The sequence below is a fragment of the Falco cherrug genome, chromosome 8, assembly GCF_023634085.1.
Source record: "Falco cherrug isolate bFalChe1 chromosome 8, bFalChe1.pri, whole genome shotgun sequence".
Lineage (NCBI taxonomy): Eukaryota > Metazoa > Chordata > Aves > Falconiformes > Falconidae > Falco > Falco cherrug.
Window position 1 is genome coordinate 4,288,053 of NC_073704.1, and position 20,858 is coordinate 4,308,910.

At 45.6% G+C, this 20,858-nt stretch overlaps 1 protein-coding gene across 1 annotated transcript in view; it reads right to left on the minus strand.

The window, feature by feature from the left end:
• Positions 1-10: 10 nt before the first annotated feature.
• The window catches only part of GLS (glutaminase), a 66,341-nt gene continuing 45,493 nt past the window's right edge, over positions 11-20,858 (minus strand). The window contains exons 15-18 of the mRNA XM_055718507.1: positions 4,893-4,954; positions 3,869-3,945; positions 3,641-3,704; positions 11-3,295 (exon numbers count right to left, since the gene is read on the minus strand). Coding sequence (XP_055574482.1) covers positions 3,139-3,295; positions 3,641-3,704; positions 3,869-3,945; positions 4,893-4,954 — 360 coding nt within the window. The 3' untranslated portion in view covers positions 11-3,138. The remainder of the gene's footprint in view (positions 3,296-3,640; positions 3,705-3,868; positions 3,946-4,892; positions 4,955-20,858) is intronic.

Below are 20,858 nucleotides of genomic sequence, written 5' to 3' on the forward strand. Positions count from 1 at the left end.
CCCACCACCACCTGGGTATTTCCATTTATTATGCTGTAAAAAGCAACACTATCTGGATTTTATTTCTCAAAATAAATAACTTTCATTTTCAGAACCAGTACAGCTCAAGTTTAGATTCATTCATGGGGAACTGCTAGAAATACATTCATCACTGTCTATTCCCCACGACACAGAATCTAAGAGTCAAGATCAGCCCAGTCCGTTACCGTGACCAGAAGTACACTGCCAGGAAGTGGAGTCACCCATAGTCCAGCTCTGAAGCAAAAAAAGCCCAAAACCCGGTACAATACATTTTGTTCACGAAGATAGGCTAATTAATGCTAAGACTATCACAATATTTCTGAGTACAAAGCATTAAGTTAGCTTAACGATTTTAGGTTGTGATACAGAAGAAACATGTATGACAAAAACCCAAAGGAGCGGAGAATCCTCTTTGGAGCGTAAGGAAGTCAGCGTTTGAGAAGATAACCAAAAGCTATTTACGGTAAAATCTACATGTCAGTGTCGTGAATGATCAACAGCCAAACCAATGTACTGCATATATTTATATTTATAAATAACGCCATGTCTAAATAGCTGCATCGCTGAATCGAACATTACAAAATAATCCATCTTCTCACAATGAGGAAGTACTAAAACGAACCAGCAAAAATGCACTGAAGCGAAGACCGGCTAAAAGCACTCGGTATGATTCAGGAAAGCGTTAGGCTGAGGGACAGCCGTGATCTTTAGTGTTAACTCAGTTAAAACCCTTCTTTTGGTTTGGTTGGTTTGGTTTTTCTGTTAAATATATGTGTATTATATAATATACCTATCTTTTAAAAATGCCAGTTTGAGCAATGCAAGTTTCAGTTAAATAAAGCTAAACCAGGTATTTTTCAGAGCAGCTAAAGGATATGTTTTAATAGGAAAAAAAAATACGGAGGAAGTCAGATTAGCACTGAGATACAGAACATTAAATCAGAATCCATCTGAAAATATTCCCCTGCGCTGAAGTTGACAGATCTGTTGCCAGAGAAAACATGTTGGGATCCAGCTCGGAGAAGAGCCCTTGTGCTGCGCAGTGACCGCTGTGGCTCAGCACGGAGCCAGAGGCCACCTCGTTTAGTTCTCCCTTAGAACTAAAGGTGGCTGTGACACAGGATGTGAAAAGAAGGGGTTAAAAGCCTTCAGAAAAATAGCTGATCTTTGGACAAAAAAAAGAAAAAATACAAGGAAAAAAAAAAAAAAAAAACCCCAACAGCTTAAGAACAGTAAGATTCTTGAGAAAAAGTGTTTGATAACCATGCCAGCCAGCTTCGCGATGCTGTTCCAGGGCTTCGCACTTTGAGACTCCCCCAAGATTTCACCACCATGAAGACAGTCACCGCTTGTGACGGGTACCAAGCACTTTTCCCGTGGCCTGTCCTCCCTGCAGGGAGGCAGTATGGCTATCGACGAGAGACTGTCCAGGGACCCCGGAGGGTTCGTTCTCAACTACACCGACCTGCTGGGCCACGCTGGAGAAGGTGCTTCTCCCTGGCCCTTAGTGTGCTCATCTGCAAAAGGAGGGTAACGTGGTTCAGACCATCTCTATAAAGTGCTCGGGCCATTCTAGAAAGAGTTTGGACATCGTTTCAGGAGGATTTTGCTGCCTAAACACAGAAAATTTAGACTTTTGAGATCTAATGACTTGTACGCTATGCGCTAGGATAAAACCAGCCGTACACGCAGTCCTCAAGCACAGTCTCCTTTTCCACGTGCTGAACGATTCTCACCTAACATTCTTGTGCTAAAATCCTTGCCTACGTCCAACAACGGTGGTGCTTTGTGAATATCGAACTCTTAAGCGACCACTCACTCCTGAGGCTCCGTGCCCCACTATCAACAGAAGCCGCTGCACGTGGGGCAGGGAACTCTGGCACGTGCTGCTTCCGTGGACAAGCAGCATCTGCCTTTCCCACGCCCGGGCACGTGCCGAGCCGCCATCAGCGGTGCGACAACAAATGCCACCATTCACCGCAAAAAGGCATCACCTGCTTGTGCTCCTGACGCTGAACTCCTGCTCTACACCAGCAGCATCCCACCGATGCAACAGCCTGCAGCGCGAGAAGAGAACAGACCCCAAAAAATCGGGCTGCCCTCCCGCTCTGCTCATGCTTTGATTGGCTCTATGCTCCTTAAAGCTGTTTCACTCCACCCGCGTTCCTGATGACAAGCCTAAAGTCAGTCACATTTACAAGTAATATTTGGTTTGGTACTTCGCGCTTCCCGTACTTCCGCTGCCCTCGCCGGTTCGCAGCCCAGGAGGGCTCCGCAGCTCGCCGGCCTTGCCGCAGGGCGAACGGAGCGGACGCACCCGCCTTCCCCGGCTGCAGGGGAAGCACTTTAGCAGCTGGGTGTGCAGAGAGAGGAGGGAGGCAGAGGGAACTATAAGAAACTCTCCCAGAACAAAAACAAAAAACCCCACTAGACACTGTCTGATGTTACAAGTCACATTCCCCTGTGCCATTTTGGTCAAATAAACCTTAAAACAGATTCCCTGACAAGACTATCTCTAAGAACAAGCCTAGACCACTGACAACTGTCACCTATATACTCTTGATATTTATATTATGTAAACAAGGTTGTGTGGAAATCTCTTTTGTTTATTTTTTTCCCCAAGGTAAGTGCAGATCCTTAACACACCCAGCCTAAATCTACATCAGCATCCTCAGCTTTTGAAAAAAAAAAAAAACCTCACTGACGCTCATACCCGACAGTACTCTGGCTCACCTTGGCCATACTGGAAACAGAGGGCTACAGAAACAAAAATTCAGCAGAAAAATTCCTGACCACGGACTAGAGTTCACACAGAACACAAAAATAAATTAAGTAGTGCACAGTAAAGCCAACAACAGCTAAATATTTTTATACATCAATTATATGCAGCATGAGGTAATATTGCTCACATTATGGAGGGAGATTCTTAGTTGGTTTTGTTTCGAGAGAAATTGGATTTGTCCTGTGCGTATAGAAACTCCTGTAACATAACACTGAAGTAACAGAGACTTCTGTAAAATATATACCACTATCAGATAGAAACACACACGCTCTTCATTACTTATGTATACCACAATTAAATAGGTGATTGGATTCTTAGGATCTAGCTGAAGATGATTATAGTAAGCCATCTAGGTTTTTATGGACCGTTCGGTTCTCCTTCCCGTTGTTGCAATCCTCTGAGGGCGTGTATTGGACCTGATATTCTTGGAGAATTTTGAATACATCGTGGTGTCCAAAATGTAAAGCTTCGTCCATAGGAGTGTTATTCCACCTACAAGAAGGAGCAGAGCATGGCCAACATCAGCACCCACGTACGGAGCCCAATGCACCGACAACCCGGCTCTTCCCACGCGGCGCTAACCGTTCAGCCAGTTCTGGAACCGTGAAAATACTTTGGAAGCCGAACTGTGAGCACAACCTCTGCTTTTAACAGTTCGCCTTTTTTTGTTCCTGCTGGCTCTGCAGAACCTAGAGAGCAGCAGTAGGGTCCCGTCCCTGCTGCTCCCCTGCACCGGCTCAGTAGGTTCCCGGCTCGTTTGCCCGGCACCGCTCCTCACGGGGGCACGGAGATGCTCCTGGGGCACCTGTCCTCCAAACCGGCAATGAAGCCACTCACCTGTCTTTGGGGAACGGATTCACTTTGCACGCTTCCAGCAGAAATTTAACAACATCCACATGGCCTGTAAGACAAGGAGCCTTGTGAGTGTATCTACGTGTATGTACCTCCATGTATACACAGACCAAGTTTCAAAAAGCAGGTGATGCCACCTACGGTGAGCGAAGGCACTCTAAGGAAAGCCGGCCCCCACTGACAGCCAGCGGATCACCCGTGAGGAGGCATTACCTTCTGCAGCTGCCACATGCAGGGCTGTTCGTGAGTCATAGTCTCTTTGTTCCATATCCATTCCTGACAGAGCAAATCTGAATAAATATAAATAAATATGAAAATATTGCAGAGGAAAGTCGTACGTAATTACAACAAGTTACCAAACTAGCAGGGAACATCACCCCTATGCTGAAACGTCTGCTGCAAGAGGGTCTTGTACCCTCGGTTGCAACAAAAGGGGCCCTTACGGCTTTGGCTTTAAAAAACAAGGTAGGGGCTTAATTGTCTTTCTGCTTTCCAGTTGTCATAAGGAAGAATAAAATGTCTGCAGGAAATGTAACAGTTAAAGTATCTGATCTAATAATCTAACACGGACAAGCTAAGTCATGTAAGGCAAAGTGATTTTATGCCAGCTGAGGACATCCAGGGAGGACTACCACGTCTGAAAATCCTCAACGGTGTTAAGCTGTTGGCAGAGTTCTTTCAGCACACTACCGTGCCCGGCGACAGCAGAGCTGAACTACACACATTTTTCCGCCTACTAATGATATTCACATATATTCTAGCCAAATTTATACGCTTATTTAGGATCTCTTACCATTATTACTTTAAATGTTGCCAGACTCTATGCCAGATTTCAAAAGCAAAGCTAGATTTCCTAACCCCTCCAACAAGAACGCGCATTTTCCAGCCTGAATTCTTGTGGCAGTTTCAGAATTGAATTATAAAGCAGGTGAGAGTACAGCTGGGCTTTTTGGCTATCACTATAAAAAAAAAGCTGGTTGAGGAAACATCTTTAGACCATCCAAAGCGATGGAAAACAAAGGGGCTGCGGGATAGTGTGAGGGTACATTTTTGGTAGTTAGGTTTGGGGGGGGGGGACGGACTGGTCAGTTGGTTGGGTTTGGGGTGACTATTCCATCCCCCGGCAGCTCGGATGTCCCCGACACGGACACAGCACATGTGCGCATCCCTATGGAACCAGCAACCGCGGGTACCAAACAAGCAGCATCCCCATTCCCAACCCCGCACCGATTTTTACCTCCGGAGTGCAGACACGTCCCCCGTGTAAGCAGCAAACAGCAGATTTATCACAGACTTCACCTACAAAGAGAGATGAAGACCAGTTTATTGAGCTTCTTTCCACCAAAAGAAAACAAAATGTAACCCCAGAAAAGTCCAGCATGACCAGTTGGTCCAGTGCTTCGGGACCAGCTGATTTTACCCCCTCCCCTGGTGACACTTTGCAGAACAGCATAAAAATGAGAGAACTCGTTCCAGCTTGCGCCGCTACTGGCACTTTTAGGTCTGTCTTTCCAAGGTGGAAGTTGTAAGGACAAGTAAAGGAAGGACAAAACACGCGTTTCTACTCTACTGTGGGTAAAAAATACGAGCTTTGCTGTATTGACAAACAGTATTTCTCTCTTTGATGCTTTGTAATGCAATAGCCAGGATCACTGTGCAATCGCTCTGCAAAATTCATCAACACCTCATAACAAACTCATTCCAGAATTTTTTTTTTTTTTTTTAATTAAACAGAGCAGACTCCTAATGCTAGGAGAAATCTGTGTTAGCGGAAATGAAGAAATGGCACCGGTTTTGCTTTGTATTACATATTTTGCTTGCATACTTCTAATATAAGGGCTTTCTTTGAATAAATATTTTTAAGCAATTCTATCACATAATGAGCCGCCACAAGAAAAGCAAGGTTTCAAGGCAGACAAAAGCAGGATCTTTTTAGATTGAATAAAGCCTCAGACAAGTAGTGCTTTTCTCAGCTACGTTAATTATGCTAATAAGAAACAACACTGTTTGGTTACACCAGCCTTGTCCCATGCACATTTTTAACACATTCTGGCTATAAAAACTCTACAAGTTTTAACTAGAGCCAAAACTGACAGGATAGATGGTTTTAAACATCCCACATCAGCTTCTTTCATGAACTGATATAGTCACTTCTAGGCAGCATTTCACAGAAATTTCCAGTGCGTTTTCTAAATGCTGTGCTACTGTTTGGGTCCACAAAGTCCTGTCACTGCTACCAGCCAGGTAACGGAGGTGAAGAAGAAAACTGATGCTGCACTGACCTTCTAGAACAAGGAGGAGAAACAGATTTTTTTAAAAAAAAAAAACACCACCAAAAATAACCCCCACCAAAATCACAAGCAAGTCTCCCACAGATTTCTGCAAAAACACTGGTGTGTTTGCACAGGGCCACAGCCGAGCCAACATCTGCGCCTCTTACAAACCCAAGCAGCAGAATTGCTTGTTATTTTTTACACCTCAGATATGTGCTGACGCAAAGAGGGGCCGAAGCCAAAGGGGATGGAGGCAGAAAGGCCGGATGGGAATAGCAAGGGGAAACAGAGCCCCTCGCCTCGCTCCGGTGCCCACGAACTCCTGCAGCTCCTTTTGGGTTCGCACAAGGATGCTCGTGTGGCTCCCCCCGCCTCGTGCAGCGGGGTGAGACCTGCAGGTCTCCATCGCTCCCCAGGGGCTCAGCACTCAGCACCCACCCCGAGGCACCTGGGTCCCCCTTCAACCACCCCAAACCTCCCTTCCTTTCCCAGACCCTCCTCAAAAGCACTATGGAGGGCAGGGTTGCTCCACACGGAGGTGGGTGGGGGTGGTGTGTTTAAAGCTTGTATGAAAAAGGAAAAAAAAAGAAAAGGTGGGGGAAAGAGAAGGAGGAAAAAGAAAAGGTGGGGCAAAGAGAAGGAGGAAAAAGAAAGGTGGGAAAGGGAAAAAAAAAGAAAACCCCATCACAAATCGACCCAGAACACCACAGGACATCAGCATGGGCTTTGCTGGGACACCAAGCTGGCCACCCCTGGCTGAGCCCACCCCCTACAGCCCTCCTGCCCCCCCACAGTGGGGCTGCCTTCTCCCCTGCCCCTGCTCCGGTGCAGAAGCGAGGGGGCCGGGGTCCCTCAGCACCCCGCAGGGATGCCGCGTCTCCTCGCTGCAGCCCCAGCGCAGAGCCCTGCGTCGCCCAGCCCTGCCAAGGGCAGCGAGCACCCACAGCACTCCCGTGAGGCTCTCGACACAAAACATCCCGGTCACACCAACCCACGGCATCCTGCAAGAACACACACGTGTTTTAAATACAGCCTGCAGCCCGGCATCTACTAACACAGGCACGGAAGGGGAACTGGGCTTGATCATCTCTAAACTTCTGAAGATGCTCCAGGAGCCTTCCTCGCTGGGAGAGGAGCTGTACGCTGCTGGCGCCCTGCGGGCAGACCCGGCAGCGTGGGAGCCTCGGGCATCCCAGGCCAGCAGGTGCCCAGCACCCCGCCTCTGCAGGAGCCAGGATGAGCAAAAGACGTTCTGCCTGTAACAAAAGCCATTTCAGAGGTTACCAACCATGTTGGCTGGGCTTCTTTATGGTTCTGGGAAATGCAAATGTCTATTAAAATATTTAAACGAAACTAACACACATTCCTTCCTTACAAAAAAATAACTTCCCAAGTGCACCTCGGGCCAAGAATCCCTCTGGATTCAGCTGAACCTTTTGCTGAGAAGCCATTTTTCTATAATGATGTGACAAAATCTAATTTGGAGATTGCTGAGGCTTTCTAACACAATCTCTCGGGCCATGTCTCTCAGCAACCCGGGAGAGGTTACAGCCGCTCCTGCCTTAAGATAAATAATGTAAAAATCCAAGGTCGCACTATTATAACACGGAACTTCTTGACAAATCAAACCAAAAAGAAATACAAATCCAGAAAAAAAGAAAAAAAAATAAAACCACTGCTTGTTTAGTTCAGAAGGAGGAAATACAACTGCTCTCTGTACAACAGTAAAGGGAACGAGATACAAAAAGCAGGAGACAAACAAGTTTAGCACAATTATTAGCAGAATAATTATCCGGAACTGGTCAGGAATGAACTCAAGGTGAAAAAAGCTGCATGTAACATTCAGAGCTGAAACAACCCCTGCAGGGCTACCTGCCCCCACTTCAAGTGAGACTTCAATGATTTTATGGAAGAATGAGGTTGGATTTGCAAGCAACAAAATACACCGACTCTGTAACCGCCCCCTACTCTACCAGCAGCATAGCCCAGGCCAAAAAAAATGAACACGTTTTATAAGGTATGAAGCAAAATTGCTCAAAAGGCATCCCTAAAGATGGGCATAAAAAGTGAATTCAAGAATAAAATTTGAAAATCTGCAAACACAAAATACATTTCAAATTCAAGGTAAGGAGACATTTTCCATAAGCGCCTTCTCAAAAAACCCTTAGTTTTCAAGGGAATATTAATCTAAGTAGCACAAGGCAGCTTCATGTAAAAGGTTATCATTGACACTCAGAAAAAGTTACTATGCAAAAATAACTTGCTGTCAGCAGCTCTGCATCTGCACGTTTCAAATTCAAAGTAAGAATATAGTTTCCACGAGCATCTTCTTGAACATCCCATAGTTTTCAAGAGAATATTAACCTAAGCAGCATGTGTGTATGTGTATATATATATATTAAACTGTCATGTAAGAGGTCATCTGCATTGAGAAAAAGTTATTAAGCGAAAATAACTTGCTGCCAGGATCTGCACAGAATCTCACTGAGGCTGCCATGAAGTCAAGCACAATCAAGACTTCAAAAACGCACGAAAAAATTCTCTACCCCCCAACACACAGCTCACTCGCCTGAAATAACAGGTCTGTTGCCAAAATCAAGAGCCCAAGAAACTCTGAAGTGGGAGCAGCAAACATGATTGCGGGGTTTGTAACTGTAGAGGAGAGAGGAAAAAAAAACCAAAAAAAAAAAAGGCGCAGACGACAGCTGAGCTGCACCCATTCACACTAAGTAGGGCACGAGGGACCAGGCAACTGATTTAGGTGCTCAGAGCCTTTGTCAGCGGGTTTCTCACCGAGCGGTACCTTCTACGTGCCACGGTCAGTGCTGGTGTTTCTGTTTACTGCGCTGATGACCACAATTTTTCCCTCATCTTCAGAAACAGAGAATCTACCTTCAACCCAACAGCCAGGAATTACCTTTTCCTAGTGCGCACAATTCCTCCACTATGAGAACTTAGTAAAAGGAGAAGGGATGGAGCCCCTTGGCTACGGATGGACACACGCACAGCTATACGCCGCTATCAAACCCAGAGTGAAAGCTGTTCCACCTCTGGTCAAACAGGAGATAAAAGCTGCACGTGGCGCCCCGCAGAACTCGGCAGCTCTGCTCATCACCCCAGACACGGGGAGCGCCGCTCGCTCAGCCGCGATGAAACCCTCTTTGTACAACACCTCACCGAGCGCTGGGCACCACCCTTGCTGCCCAGGTGGTACAGGTTCCTCAGGAACACTCGTGTCACTCCACACTGAAGATCAGAAGCCCCAGACCACACACCTTTCATATTCACCTTCAGGTTAGGAGGTGTCAGAGGTCTCGGGCTCAGCGGGATGAAGCTACGATGGACCCAATCTAATGCCAGCAGTGGTCCTGCTTCGCGTCAGAGGTGGCCAAATAACCACCTCCAGAGGTCCCTGCCAACTAACAGTCCTGGGAGTCTGGGGGTAAGAACGCCAGCAGCACATGACAGAAAACCCAAGCCCGCTGCTGCTGCAGAACCACACCGAGGTCCAGTGAAAGCGCGGAAACGCTCCAGTTCAGAGTGGCGGGAGGTCACGCGGCTGCGGCAGACAGTTCAGATAAACACTGGGGGCCAAAAGGAAAAAAAAAAAATTTAAAATAGGAAAAAACCATCAATCCAAAACCCCAGAGCACAAACCGAGTGAGACACAGCACTGACAGTTAAAGGAAAACCGAGTGTAAAAGCGGCACCTAGTCCAAAGCTTTCACACTGCAGTTATTTTAAGCATCTTCTGATTGTGCTGCAAGTTCCAGAGAAGTCTCCTTCAAGCAGCAGGATTCAGATGCGAAGCCAACTGCGTGTGAACGGAGGAAGCGCAGCAACAAGCACGGGCTGTCCCAGCCTTCCAGGGAGCCCAGCGCACAGCACGCACTCCCCACTGTCCCCTCTCTGCCTGCAAACACGCTCTCAAAGTAGGTGAGAAGCAAGACACGATGGGGTTTGGTTTATTTTTCAATTTCTCAGTGTACCCACCTGAAAAACCTAATGAAAAAAAATCAGTTTTAACTTCAGTATTAATACACTGAAGTTAACTCACCGCAAGTGAAATTTCAACACATGGATAATTGATCGGAAAGGCTGGGCTGGTACGTGGAACAGCCTTGGTGGAGCAGTCCTAACAAAACAGTCCTTCCTAGCTGAGCTGCGCACCCAAATCCAGCCCACATGAGCAGACTTTAATTTAAATAGTCTTAGTCTCATGATGGCTAATAGCAAATCCCCGTATAAGGCTGAGATGAGAATCACTTCCCCCAACACAGACCGGTTTAGAGGACTTCTTCCTTTTTAACGAAGAACAGCAGCCCACGGATCACTGCCAGCTCTAACGCTATCAGCGGAAGATCTCTCCAACCACTTTACAGAGCACAAGGCGCTATCGTTATTGGCGCTTAGCTGGGAAACTGAGGCCCGAGGGATGGAAACGAACTGATCTGGCAAACAAAGAGTGTCCTGGCTCACGCGCTTCAGCATTACAGGACAACAACCAAACCTGGAGCAGGAGCCGACCCCAGGCAGCCGTGCCCGGACAGCTGGCACGGCCCGACTGCGGCACAGAAGGGGAGCTCTGCTCCGTACTCCGCTTGGGTCAGGAGAGACAAGCCAAACAGCTGTGCATGAAAAGGAAACAAATCCTCTAGGAAAAAAAATTAATTTAGCTCAGAGCTGGATTAATTCCATGAGCAGCTCTTAGCTAGAAAGGTCACTGAATCTGGATTTTCATTTCTGACTGTGCCCTGCTTCCCGAAAGCACTCCCCCGCCTTTAATTTCTGTGAAACCATTACAGAATTTACAGTCTAAAGACATATTACTTCCAACTTCACTGTTTCTCCAGGTGGCAGAGGAACACAGTCAAGCCCAATAGTTTAAAACGGTGCTGCTAAAGGCAATACAAATGAGGATGCTCCCCCCAAACCCCCTCATCTTTCCAGTGCTCTTTACATCACATTCAGGGACAATGCCGCAGGTTGGCCTTCAAAAAAGATGCCCAAAATATTAGGGGGAAAAAGGTTGTTTGAATGCATGCTGTTTCTCAAGAACTTTGCCATACCTGCACTTCACTAGGCACCAGGCCCAGCGTGCGGGCAGGAGATGCTCGAATACAAGGGGCAGGGGGGTGAAGAGCGAGCGGCACTAGCTGAAAAACACAGGCCACCACGCACCTCTCGCGTTTCATTTTTTGTGCTTAAAATGGGACGCAACGTTCCTTTTGGGAGTCCTCCCCACTTTGCCAACCAGCTTTAAGAACTGAGCTTTAAACGATCCCCTGCGCAGTACAGAGGCGCAGCGACAGACCGGGACCTAAACGTCAGCTCTTGCAGCTCAGGACTTCCCTGATGACAAGCAACCGTCACAGCGACGCCAGGGTCCTGAGGCACGGGGATCTCCGAGCGGGTCCAAGACCCTCGGTGCACGGTACCCCATCACCCGACCAACTGACAGATGCTCCCAGCCATAGGAGAGCTGTCCTGAGATGGGAATGAAGCTCTGCAGCTCTTCACCAGTGCAGAACACACCAGAATAAAGAGCAGCCCGGCTTGCCTGGAAGCGTCTCCGAGGCTCAGCTCTCCAGACCACTAAAACCTACCAACGCTGCAGCGCACTTAATCTGCGTTTACGACACCTTGGCCATCGTCCTTTGGCACCTGCAGCAGAACCATGGCTGTGGCGGCACCTGCTTCCCTGCTTATACCAGAAGTCTGACGGGTGTTGTTTCAGAACGGTGGATCCTGGCAGCACATCGTTACGACCAGGAGAAAGGCAGGAGCGCAAAGCGCACGGTGATCAGTGCCTCTTTGCACAGCCCTTGCTCGCCCCACCAAAAGCCACCGCTGCTCAGCAGCTGGGTGACACCGACAGACCGGCCACATGAGCAAAGGTCCTGCTGGCCAAGAGACGCGGTGCCCTGAGGCCAGCAGCCGCTGCCCGGCCAGCCCCGCTTCCGCACCCATTGTCAACGGCGCACGGCGGCACTAAGCCGGCTCAGCGCTGGATTAACTCCGGCAGGCAAAAAATAGAGTTTTAAGCTGTTTAAGGTGAGCGAGTCCCTAGCGAACGAGGATTAATGTTTCATACTGGGAAGAGGACAGGCTACTCTGAACTCTCCCTGTTCTCCTGACCTCTACAAATGACCAACTACTCATGAGTAAGGCAGGAGCAAAGAGTTTACGTGCGCCAAGAGGGACTGCGCAAAGTAACAGAAGCTCCACATTCAACAGAAATTCAGCTTCGCAGTGACAGTTCTGCTGCTTTTCCGAAAGCCGATTCCCCGATGAGGGTCTCCGAGTATGAAGCAAGAAGCGATCATTCCTCCCGCACTCCAGAACAACGACGCTCATTTTATCAATGGAAAAACGTGCCTGAAATCTAAGATGCTGATATAAATTCTGAAACAGCAGCGGTGACCTATAAAAACCAGAAAAAGTAAATCTAGAGTTGTTAGATTTAAAAATAAAAGTTAGATAAAAAGAAGTTAAACAGTTTAGTCACCCGGGTTTTACACATTAACTTGTAGCCCAACTACGCTGAAGCACAGCCTACAGATGAGTTTCATCACACATGTAAGGTTTCAAAATAAAACTGAAAAAACAAAACAAAAAACCCCAAACCTGCTCAAAACGAATCCTGAAGCTTCAACGCTGAAATTAAACCTAGAATGCAAATAGTCCCTAGAAGGACGAAAATAACCCAGGGATGAATGTCAGAGAGGAATGCAGGTATCTGCGTGTTCAGACACTAGACAGGAACACTTATATTTTAAAAATGATCATTTTTTGTATTTACAAATAATTTGCATTAAACTGGAGTCTGCTCTCCGGGGTCCACTGACAAAGCTAGTGTTGGAAAAAATAATTTAAAAAAATATCACTATTCAAGTCTAAAAGAGACAGCCACACTCATCCTTTAAAATACCACACCTCACAGGAAGCTAAGCTGTATTCTGTAGGGAAAGAAATCTCAGTCGTAAGTATCTTTGCAACTGAGCCTCTGCTTAGTTTCCCATGAGATACAGTGAAAGTTATTACCTACAGGGAAGAAAAATATTTACTATTAAAAACCGTAAACAAATACCCAATGTATCACTCCGTCCTCCCACTGAAGCTTCTTGCAGCTTTTAAAACTGCTGGGTGTCAGACCGGCACAAACAGATCTGACACCGGGCGCACCTGAAGGATGGGAGCCGGCACCGCGATGCCAGGGGTGGCAGCGCCGGAGCAGCGTGGCCACGGCACCCTCCAGCGCTGACGCCCGCCCTACCCGCGCCAGCAGCCCGCCGGGGTTTGCTCACCCAGCCCCACGCCGGCGTCGGTGAGGACCAGCTCCGCGGCAGCCGCAGGGCTCGCCTGGCCAGGTGCTGCCCCGGAGCATTCCTAGGGACGGACAGCCCGGGGAGGCACTCCAAGCAGCCTCTGGATTAAGCCACGACGTTACCTTGTTCTACAGAAAACTAGCAAGTTACATAAGAAAACGTAATTTCTTTAAATAACTTTGAGGCATGCAAAAATAAGTCTTTGGGCTTGAGTAAGAGCGATCAACAGATCACACCTACCTCTACGGCCACCAAATGCGACTGCCTCTGACGGAGGCTCTTCCCCCAACTTTAAATGAACACAAGGCTCATGAGAAGTTTATAAAGCTGGAATTTCCTGGAAAACTCTTTGTTCCCATTGTACTATAAATAATTAAAGGATACACTTACACACATTTGTATATTATCCATTATACATATATATATATATATATATATACACACACACCCACTGAAATATTTGAAAGCCCAAACAAGGCTAGCTGCCTCTGTAACACTTTCACTTCCTCAGGACTTTTTCCCACACCTTTTTATCCTATTTTCTGCATTACTAATCCTCTTTTCCTCATGTAATTTGGGGAAAGCACAGAAACAACTCTAGAATCTGCAAATATTTGCTCTGCTGTGTTTTGAAACTAACACAGAAACAAGATTTGGTGAATATTCCCCCCCCCCCCCCCCCCCCCCCCCCCCCAATCCATTTTCTAATGCATCAACCAGCAATTTCTTTTCCTCTAGATGGTGCAAGCTCCTCTCTACAGCACAGGACAGAGGATGATCCCCAGCTCCTGCAGTTTCATGAGCTGCGAGTGCAGCATTTATTTTTGGAGTCAAAACTGCAACAGCAACTTTCAAAGCTGCTACCATGGAGTCTATTTTTGGAGTCTCCCCGGTGGAATTAACTTGAAATGCTGCTTGCACAGCGATTATTCACATAGCTTGTGCCGGCGGCGGAAAACTAACAGCCTCACAAAACACTTGTTTGTTCTTCGGTAACTGCCACGCCGTTTTGGGCAGCCACGTCCAAACACGATCCCTGTGTACACCGAAAGCTTCTCCTCCCATGACTTACGTCTAGACTGCAGCCACGCAAGAGGCTGTGTTTCCACGTGTACGTACCCCAAGCCGCTTTAAGCCAACTGTACTGCTCTAGCTGCAAAAACCTACGGCAAGCCAGCCAGCCAGTCCTGCACCCAGCGTCACGGAAGAGCTGCTCCATCTCCCCTCTGCTCTATCAGCTGCTAACAGGGTACTAACAGCTTCCGTCTGGAAGCACTTAGGTGTGTTACCTGCGTTTAGGACTGCCACAAAGACCCGTGCCAGCACTCCAGAGCCGACACACAGACCTTCCTGCATCTGCATAGTTGAGCTGATCGCAGAGAAACACAAGGGATGCATTATTTTAGGTAATATTACTGCTTTTTTTCTGTGAATTTATTAAATAGTCCACAAAAATGCTGGATAATTTTTGACATTTAAAGGGGGTTTTGACCTTTAAATTATTGATCCAACTACCAATCAGGATGGCAGCCGTCAGCAGCTGCTCCGAGCAGCTAGGTAGGCTTTGGGAGACAAACCGCTGCTCAGTTAGCAGTCTGCTAGGAAATCTGTGGGGGAGAATTTCAGCGCCAGACTGTGCTTCAGGCACAGGGGAGGGAAGGTGGGAAAAGTCACGAGACTGGTGTTACTGTTTGCTAATAAACAGAACAATTCAGCAGAAAAATTATGTCAGCCTGAGATATTTTTTTTTAATTTGCATATCCAGCTGGACAAAAATCACAGTAGGATTTTATCTTTTGTTACAATTTAACTCTCAAAATGGTTTCAAATCCAAATTCAATCTTTTAAAATAAAAGCTGGTCATTTTCTTCTTCTGACTTCCTACATTTTTTAATTGGCTGGTACATACTGCCCATGGTAAAAAAGCCACATTCTATGATCCTAAAAGCATCCAACACCTTTAACATTTAACGTTTAACATCTGAGAACAGAGCAAGGCGTTTTGACTAGGTTCGGATCGGACACAGGAGCACTAATGTACACACAAGCCGGTACTGGTAGCTCCGTCTTGGTATTTGTCACAGGAGCTTGTGCGTGTAGCTGAGTATAAGAAACATTTCATTAAACCAAATACATACACTGAGGATTTCTCTTGAAATCAGGAAAAAAAAAAAAAAACAACCAAAAACCCATAACCCCCATCCTTCAGCCTAAGAAGAACTGTCAAGCTCCTTTACTGGAAGGCTTATAGGCTGAAGTGGCCAAAGGCAAGGGCAGCCCTCCTGGAGGTGAAGGTTGAGCAGAGATGGTTTCCCTCTCCGCCCCTCCTCACCCACCAGTTTACAATGGATTTCTACCATTCCTATTTCCCTCATTCAAACCTTTTACAGATAGCTCAAAACGTCTGAAGTACTAGATTATGCCACCCAAAACTGCAACCAATTAAGAGTATCGATACCACATTTTACAGCAAACTGAGTTTCTTTGCCCATCTCCACCTCAGGTCCTACTTTCACCAGAATGCTTTAAGTTAACCTAGCTATTTAAGAGCATCTAAAAATGATACTTGTTACAAACTAGCACAAGACCATAACTGCTTGGCCATCTTTTCTGGTCTGTCATGGTACAGACCAAAATTTCCGGAAAATGCTACAAGCCTAACGAGGACGCAGGAAGCAGTAATGGGGAACAGAAGGTTCCTTCTCTTCCGATCAGGTGTGGCCCATGAAAGCCAGACTCAACCAGAATTCACCTCTTATTCATAACATGGCCATCAAGTGGACACAAATTTCCAGAAAAGAGTGTCTCTCACCGGTATTCCTCAAATCAGCATCTCTCTATCTGTGAAAGGGCTAATTCATCTTAAATACTAACAGGCAGGAGGTGCAAGCTCTTCAAGGCGTCAAAAAAATATCCTTTAACTCATGGAAAAAAGCAGGAGTTGCAGACGGGTCTGAGCTCATTTCTACAAGTAGCTCAGCCACTACATGCTCAGAGATTATTACATTTAATTCTTCTGATTTTTAAATGATAAATGAGAATTAGGAACTTGTAAGTGAGATTTATGATACTATACTTTATCGTAATATTTCTATATACTAAAATATATAAAAAATACTATATATTTCCAGTATAGATCTTACATCAATAAGCAGTAAGGCTACTTTGTACTATGTTTAGGTTTTGCTCAGGTGCCTGAAAGACAGTAACACAGTCAGGCACTGACTGAACTGTCCCTGGAGATGGCAAGCTACGGGGGCAGAGACCTTATTTCATCACAACACACACTGTGAATCTGCAATGACTTAGTACTTACACTTCCGGCTACTGAGATTAATTCTAAAGCATTATTAAATGGATGCTGTTTAAATTATAGATAAGACTATTTAATTAAAATTAATTCAAGAGTTAAGTAATTAAGCAAAATGTTTACTCGATTAAGTGAAACATCTACTTACCTCCAGTGAGATTCTTTCAAATAGACCATGCCCATCTATGCCACTCCTGAGACGTGTAAACCCCACGGGGTAAGCCCAGGCTATTTTGCCCAGCCATGTTTCTCAAATCCCAGACTCCCACCACCGCCTCCCCCAACGGAGGCAAAAGAATCAATCCTTCACCAATACTGACTCCAGAACTTGAGCTCCAGAGGCGGAGAGCGGGTCACACAAACCGAAGTTGAGTTGAATCCCTGCATACAAGCCTCTCCCCCAAGAATCGGGGCACTCAGGACGATTTTTACTGGAAAATATTACTAGTATCATAAGGAAGTCCAGGGTGCATGGACGGGGCAGTTCCCTCCTTTCCTGTACCATCATTAGTGGCAGGGCACACTCAGCCTGACAGCAAGAAATGTGGGAAGAATAGCACATGATAGGTTTTATCTTTCCCCTTTCTAACAGACAAAACCACTACCGAGATGAACTGGTTCAAGGGGTATGCAGAAAAAACCCACACAAGTCAGAGCTCGAAATTCAGAGCCGTTGACTCCATCAGTATTAATTACAAGATCCCAGGAAGGAAATTCCTCCAGCTGGAAGACAATTCCTGCAAAAAGGCCTCAGGATTTTCTTACACACAACTATGGCACGTAACATTAAGAACAAGTCCTAGGATGGACACAGCCGATGTTGCCCTGTCACAGATGCCCCTGAACAACTCACAGATGATCCTAAATTTTTCAACACAGGAGGCCTTCAGCAACTCATGTGGAAGCTTCACCAGGGCTTAGATGATGCTGCAGTGACCGGGGAGCTTCCCTCCCTGCGCACGTGCACGCCTGCACAAATCGAGGAGTCTGGCAGAAGAGTAGCTCGTCTCGAGAGCTGCTCCCTTACAGATGTCTTACCCTTTGCTTCATACCCGTGACCTTTGCTTTGGGAACGATTATGTTGATCTCAAAAGGTACAAATCCTGGGAAGAGAAGAGACGCTCGTGTACCAGAACTGCCCGACTAGACTACAATGAGCTTGGTCATGCTTGGTTCCACCAGCTTTTTCTGATTTCTTCTGGTATCAATGAATCAACATACCTCTTACTTTTGGAGAGAACAGCATTAAGCGTATCACTGACAAAACTCCCAAAACATGAAGTAAAAATTCAAATCATCTTTAACTAGATTTAAGACCTAAAGTTGGTTAATTTCACATACATTTAACAAAACAAAAAACCAAAACCAGCCAACCAAAACAAAACACAAAAAAAACCCCACACACCACAAACCCAAATCCCCCAAAAACCTTTCACGGGCATTGATAAGCTCATAAACTGTGCCAGCAAGCACCATTTTTGAAGACCTAATGAAGAAAATTCAGTTAGTGAATCAGGCTGTTCCAGAGAACTGTGACTTACCAAGAGGGAGTAATAGCAAAATCTAACCTGGCCCCTGTCCTGGTGGCAAAAGGTGTTACTGCTGGGTTGTTTGTCACAAATAGTACCAACAAAGGAACAGAAAGCAGAGAATTTTAACAGAAATTTTACAAGATCAAGTGAAACATTTGAGGTTGAAAAGGCACAAAGACTTTCACCCTTCAGGTCTGAAGATGAAGGCCAAGCGAATTTCCAGTTTTAGGTGGTATGCATTTCCCATCAGTAGTTTGGGCAAAAATACTTGAATCTTGCTGCCATGTCCAAAGCATCAAAGTTATGGGAAAGAAAATGAAGGACCCTCTCTCAAAGGCTTTAACTGACTCTGTTGTCAAACTTTTGCAGCATTTCTTATCAGTAACGAAGTTTTGCCTGCAAGTTCGACCGCAAGTTTCAAACCAGTAAAATAATAATTCTTGTAGTAAACTATTACAGGAATCTTAGGGTCATCACCATCTCATGATGCAGACTTTGGTAGTTTCTGTTCGGCCCTTTCATACGCTAATCCCTGCAAACACTTCTGCAACAAAAAGCGTACAGAAACCTTAACAAGGGGAATGAACACTGAGCAGTTGACTCTGGGTGCAGGAAAAAAACAAGAGCCTTTGAAGTAGTGGATACAGACATTACTAACACTGCAAGATTTGGGACCAAAGGACTGGGATCAACCACAGTCCCATGAATAAAGCAGAATGCTGATGGGCGCTTTACTGACGCTAGCTGTATTAAGCAGACAGGACAAAAGAACGTCTGCCTTTTCAAGGACCTATTGACTACAACTGATACCCACACAACCGAGTAGAATAACGCTCCCGCTTCCCAGGCTGTAGGTACTTCACAAATTACGGACAACAGTTTCCTCGTAACTACAGGACTTGGAACTGGAATTCTTCCCAAAATAGAGGAGGATGTTCCCAAAGATGCTTACTGAAACTTTACTAGCAAGAGACTGACTACACCTTACAGGCTGAAAGCAGAATAGGGGAAATCTTAACAGAAAACTGCACTCTGCTCCTGTTGGGACAGTTGTTTCTAAGCTATTAGGAACGTGTTTCTATAAACCTCCTAATTTTTAGACTACTTATTCAGGACCTGCTTTCCTTGCATTGGAAATATTTCTTAGCTTAAACAGATCTTGTGCCTCCATGGCTTTATCTCCATACCACGGGAACAGTCGTATTATTCCCCATCAGCCTTTGCTAGATGGGGCAAGTGTACTCAGCTGTTCAGCCTGCTTCCCCATGTCCTAAATCATAATTCTTGACCCTTTTCGGCAATGGCATAGGTGGCTTTTCTTTTCTTTTTTAAACCTGTTTGATCAGAACAACTCATTCTCAGACCGAAATTACTAATTTTAATTAGCTGTCTTGCCATAATTAAAGGTTGGAGAAGTTTAAAAGAGAAGCCCTTTAAAAGCAGCATGAAATGCACCTCCCATACAGAAAGCCAAAGCTACATATATAACCAAAACCAGATCTAACAGGCCAAAAAAATTGATACGGAATGAGTAATTTCTAGGCAAACAATGAAGTTGCCTGCTTCAAGGAAAAAGCTGGACTAGTGAATGACATCAACAGGAAACAAGCAACATTATCTCTTCCTATCACCCCACTTGTGTTCTCCGTTCATTGTTTGATAAGAGCTCTGATCACAAGAGGTCCCAACAGTAACATGCTGTCCCTCAGCAAATAATATACTTCCACGTTTGCATTTAGCCTTTTACGCTTGAATAGAAAAATCAAGTGAATATGGCATTTTAAAGTCCTTAAATCACTTTATTTTCAGTGATATAATAAAAAAAAATAATTTAGGATCCAGTAGGAAAATACAGCAGGAGGTGAAAACGTTTGCCATTGCTGACCAAAAGCCGTTTTTTACCTCTGCCACTTCTAGGACTCCCTAAAGGCCAACAGGTTGCCACAGGACAGTAAGCTCATCATGCACAGTGAAGAGTCCCCATCACAAGCTAAAGAAAGGGAAATTTCAGCTGGAGGTTAGGAAAAAAAAATAGTATATTTGATAAAAGCGGTAAAGCACAGGGACAGGTCACCCAGTAAGATTACTGAAACCCCATCCTTGGAGGTTTTCAACACCTGACCGGCCAAGTCCCTGAGCAACGTGATCTAACCGATGTTAGATCCTGCTCCGAGCAGGAGGCTGGACCGACTGATCTCCACAGATCCTTTCCAAGCTATACGACCATATGGTTTCAATTCTTGGGTTGCTTACAGGCACTAGAACCTCCTGCACTTCATACAAAAGGGTTACGATGATCATCACCAGCCAAGTAAAACTGACCTGATTTAAGAAGGGATATAGTAAGGTAAGTTCCCATGTTACAGGCTGCACAAGATCTGTAGTAACACGTGCAAACTTCAAATTCTGTACACCAGCTGTTCGGCAGCTCAAGGGAAAAGCCTACTTAATGATAGCACCTAGCTATTAAAGAACTTTACAAAGAAAATAAGGTATTTGTTGACTGCATTACCAAAACAATTATTTCAAATTTTCAGAATATTCAGCAATATAAAAGTAAGAATCAAACTCATGCAATTTCACTGAAAAATCATGATGCCAACCAGATTAACAGAAGCATGAATAGAGAGGACCAAAACCAAAAGAAGTCAGACTGCATTCCAAGTCTGACCAAGTAACTGTGAAATTCACATACGCTGATCTCTAGCAGCGGTACTACCAACTGCCCGTAACTTACAAAATAACAGTGCTACCTAACTG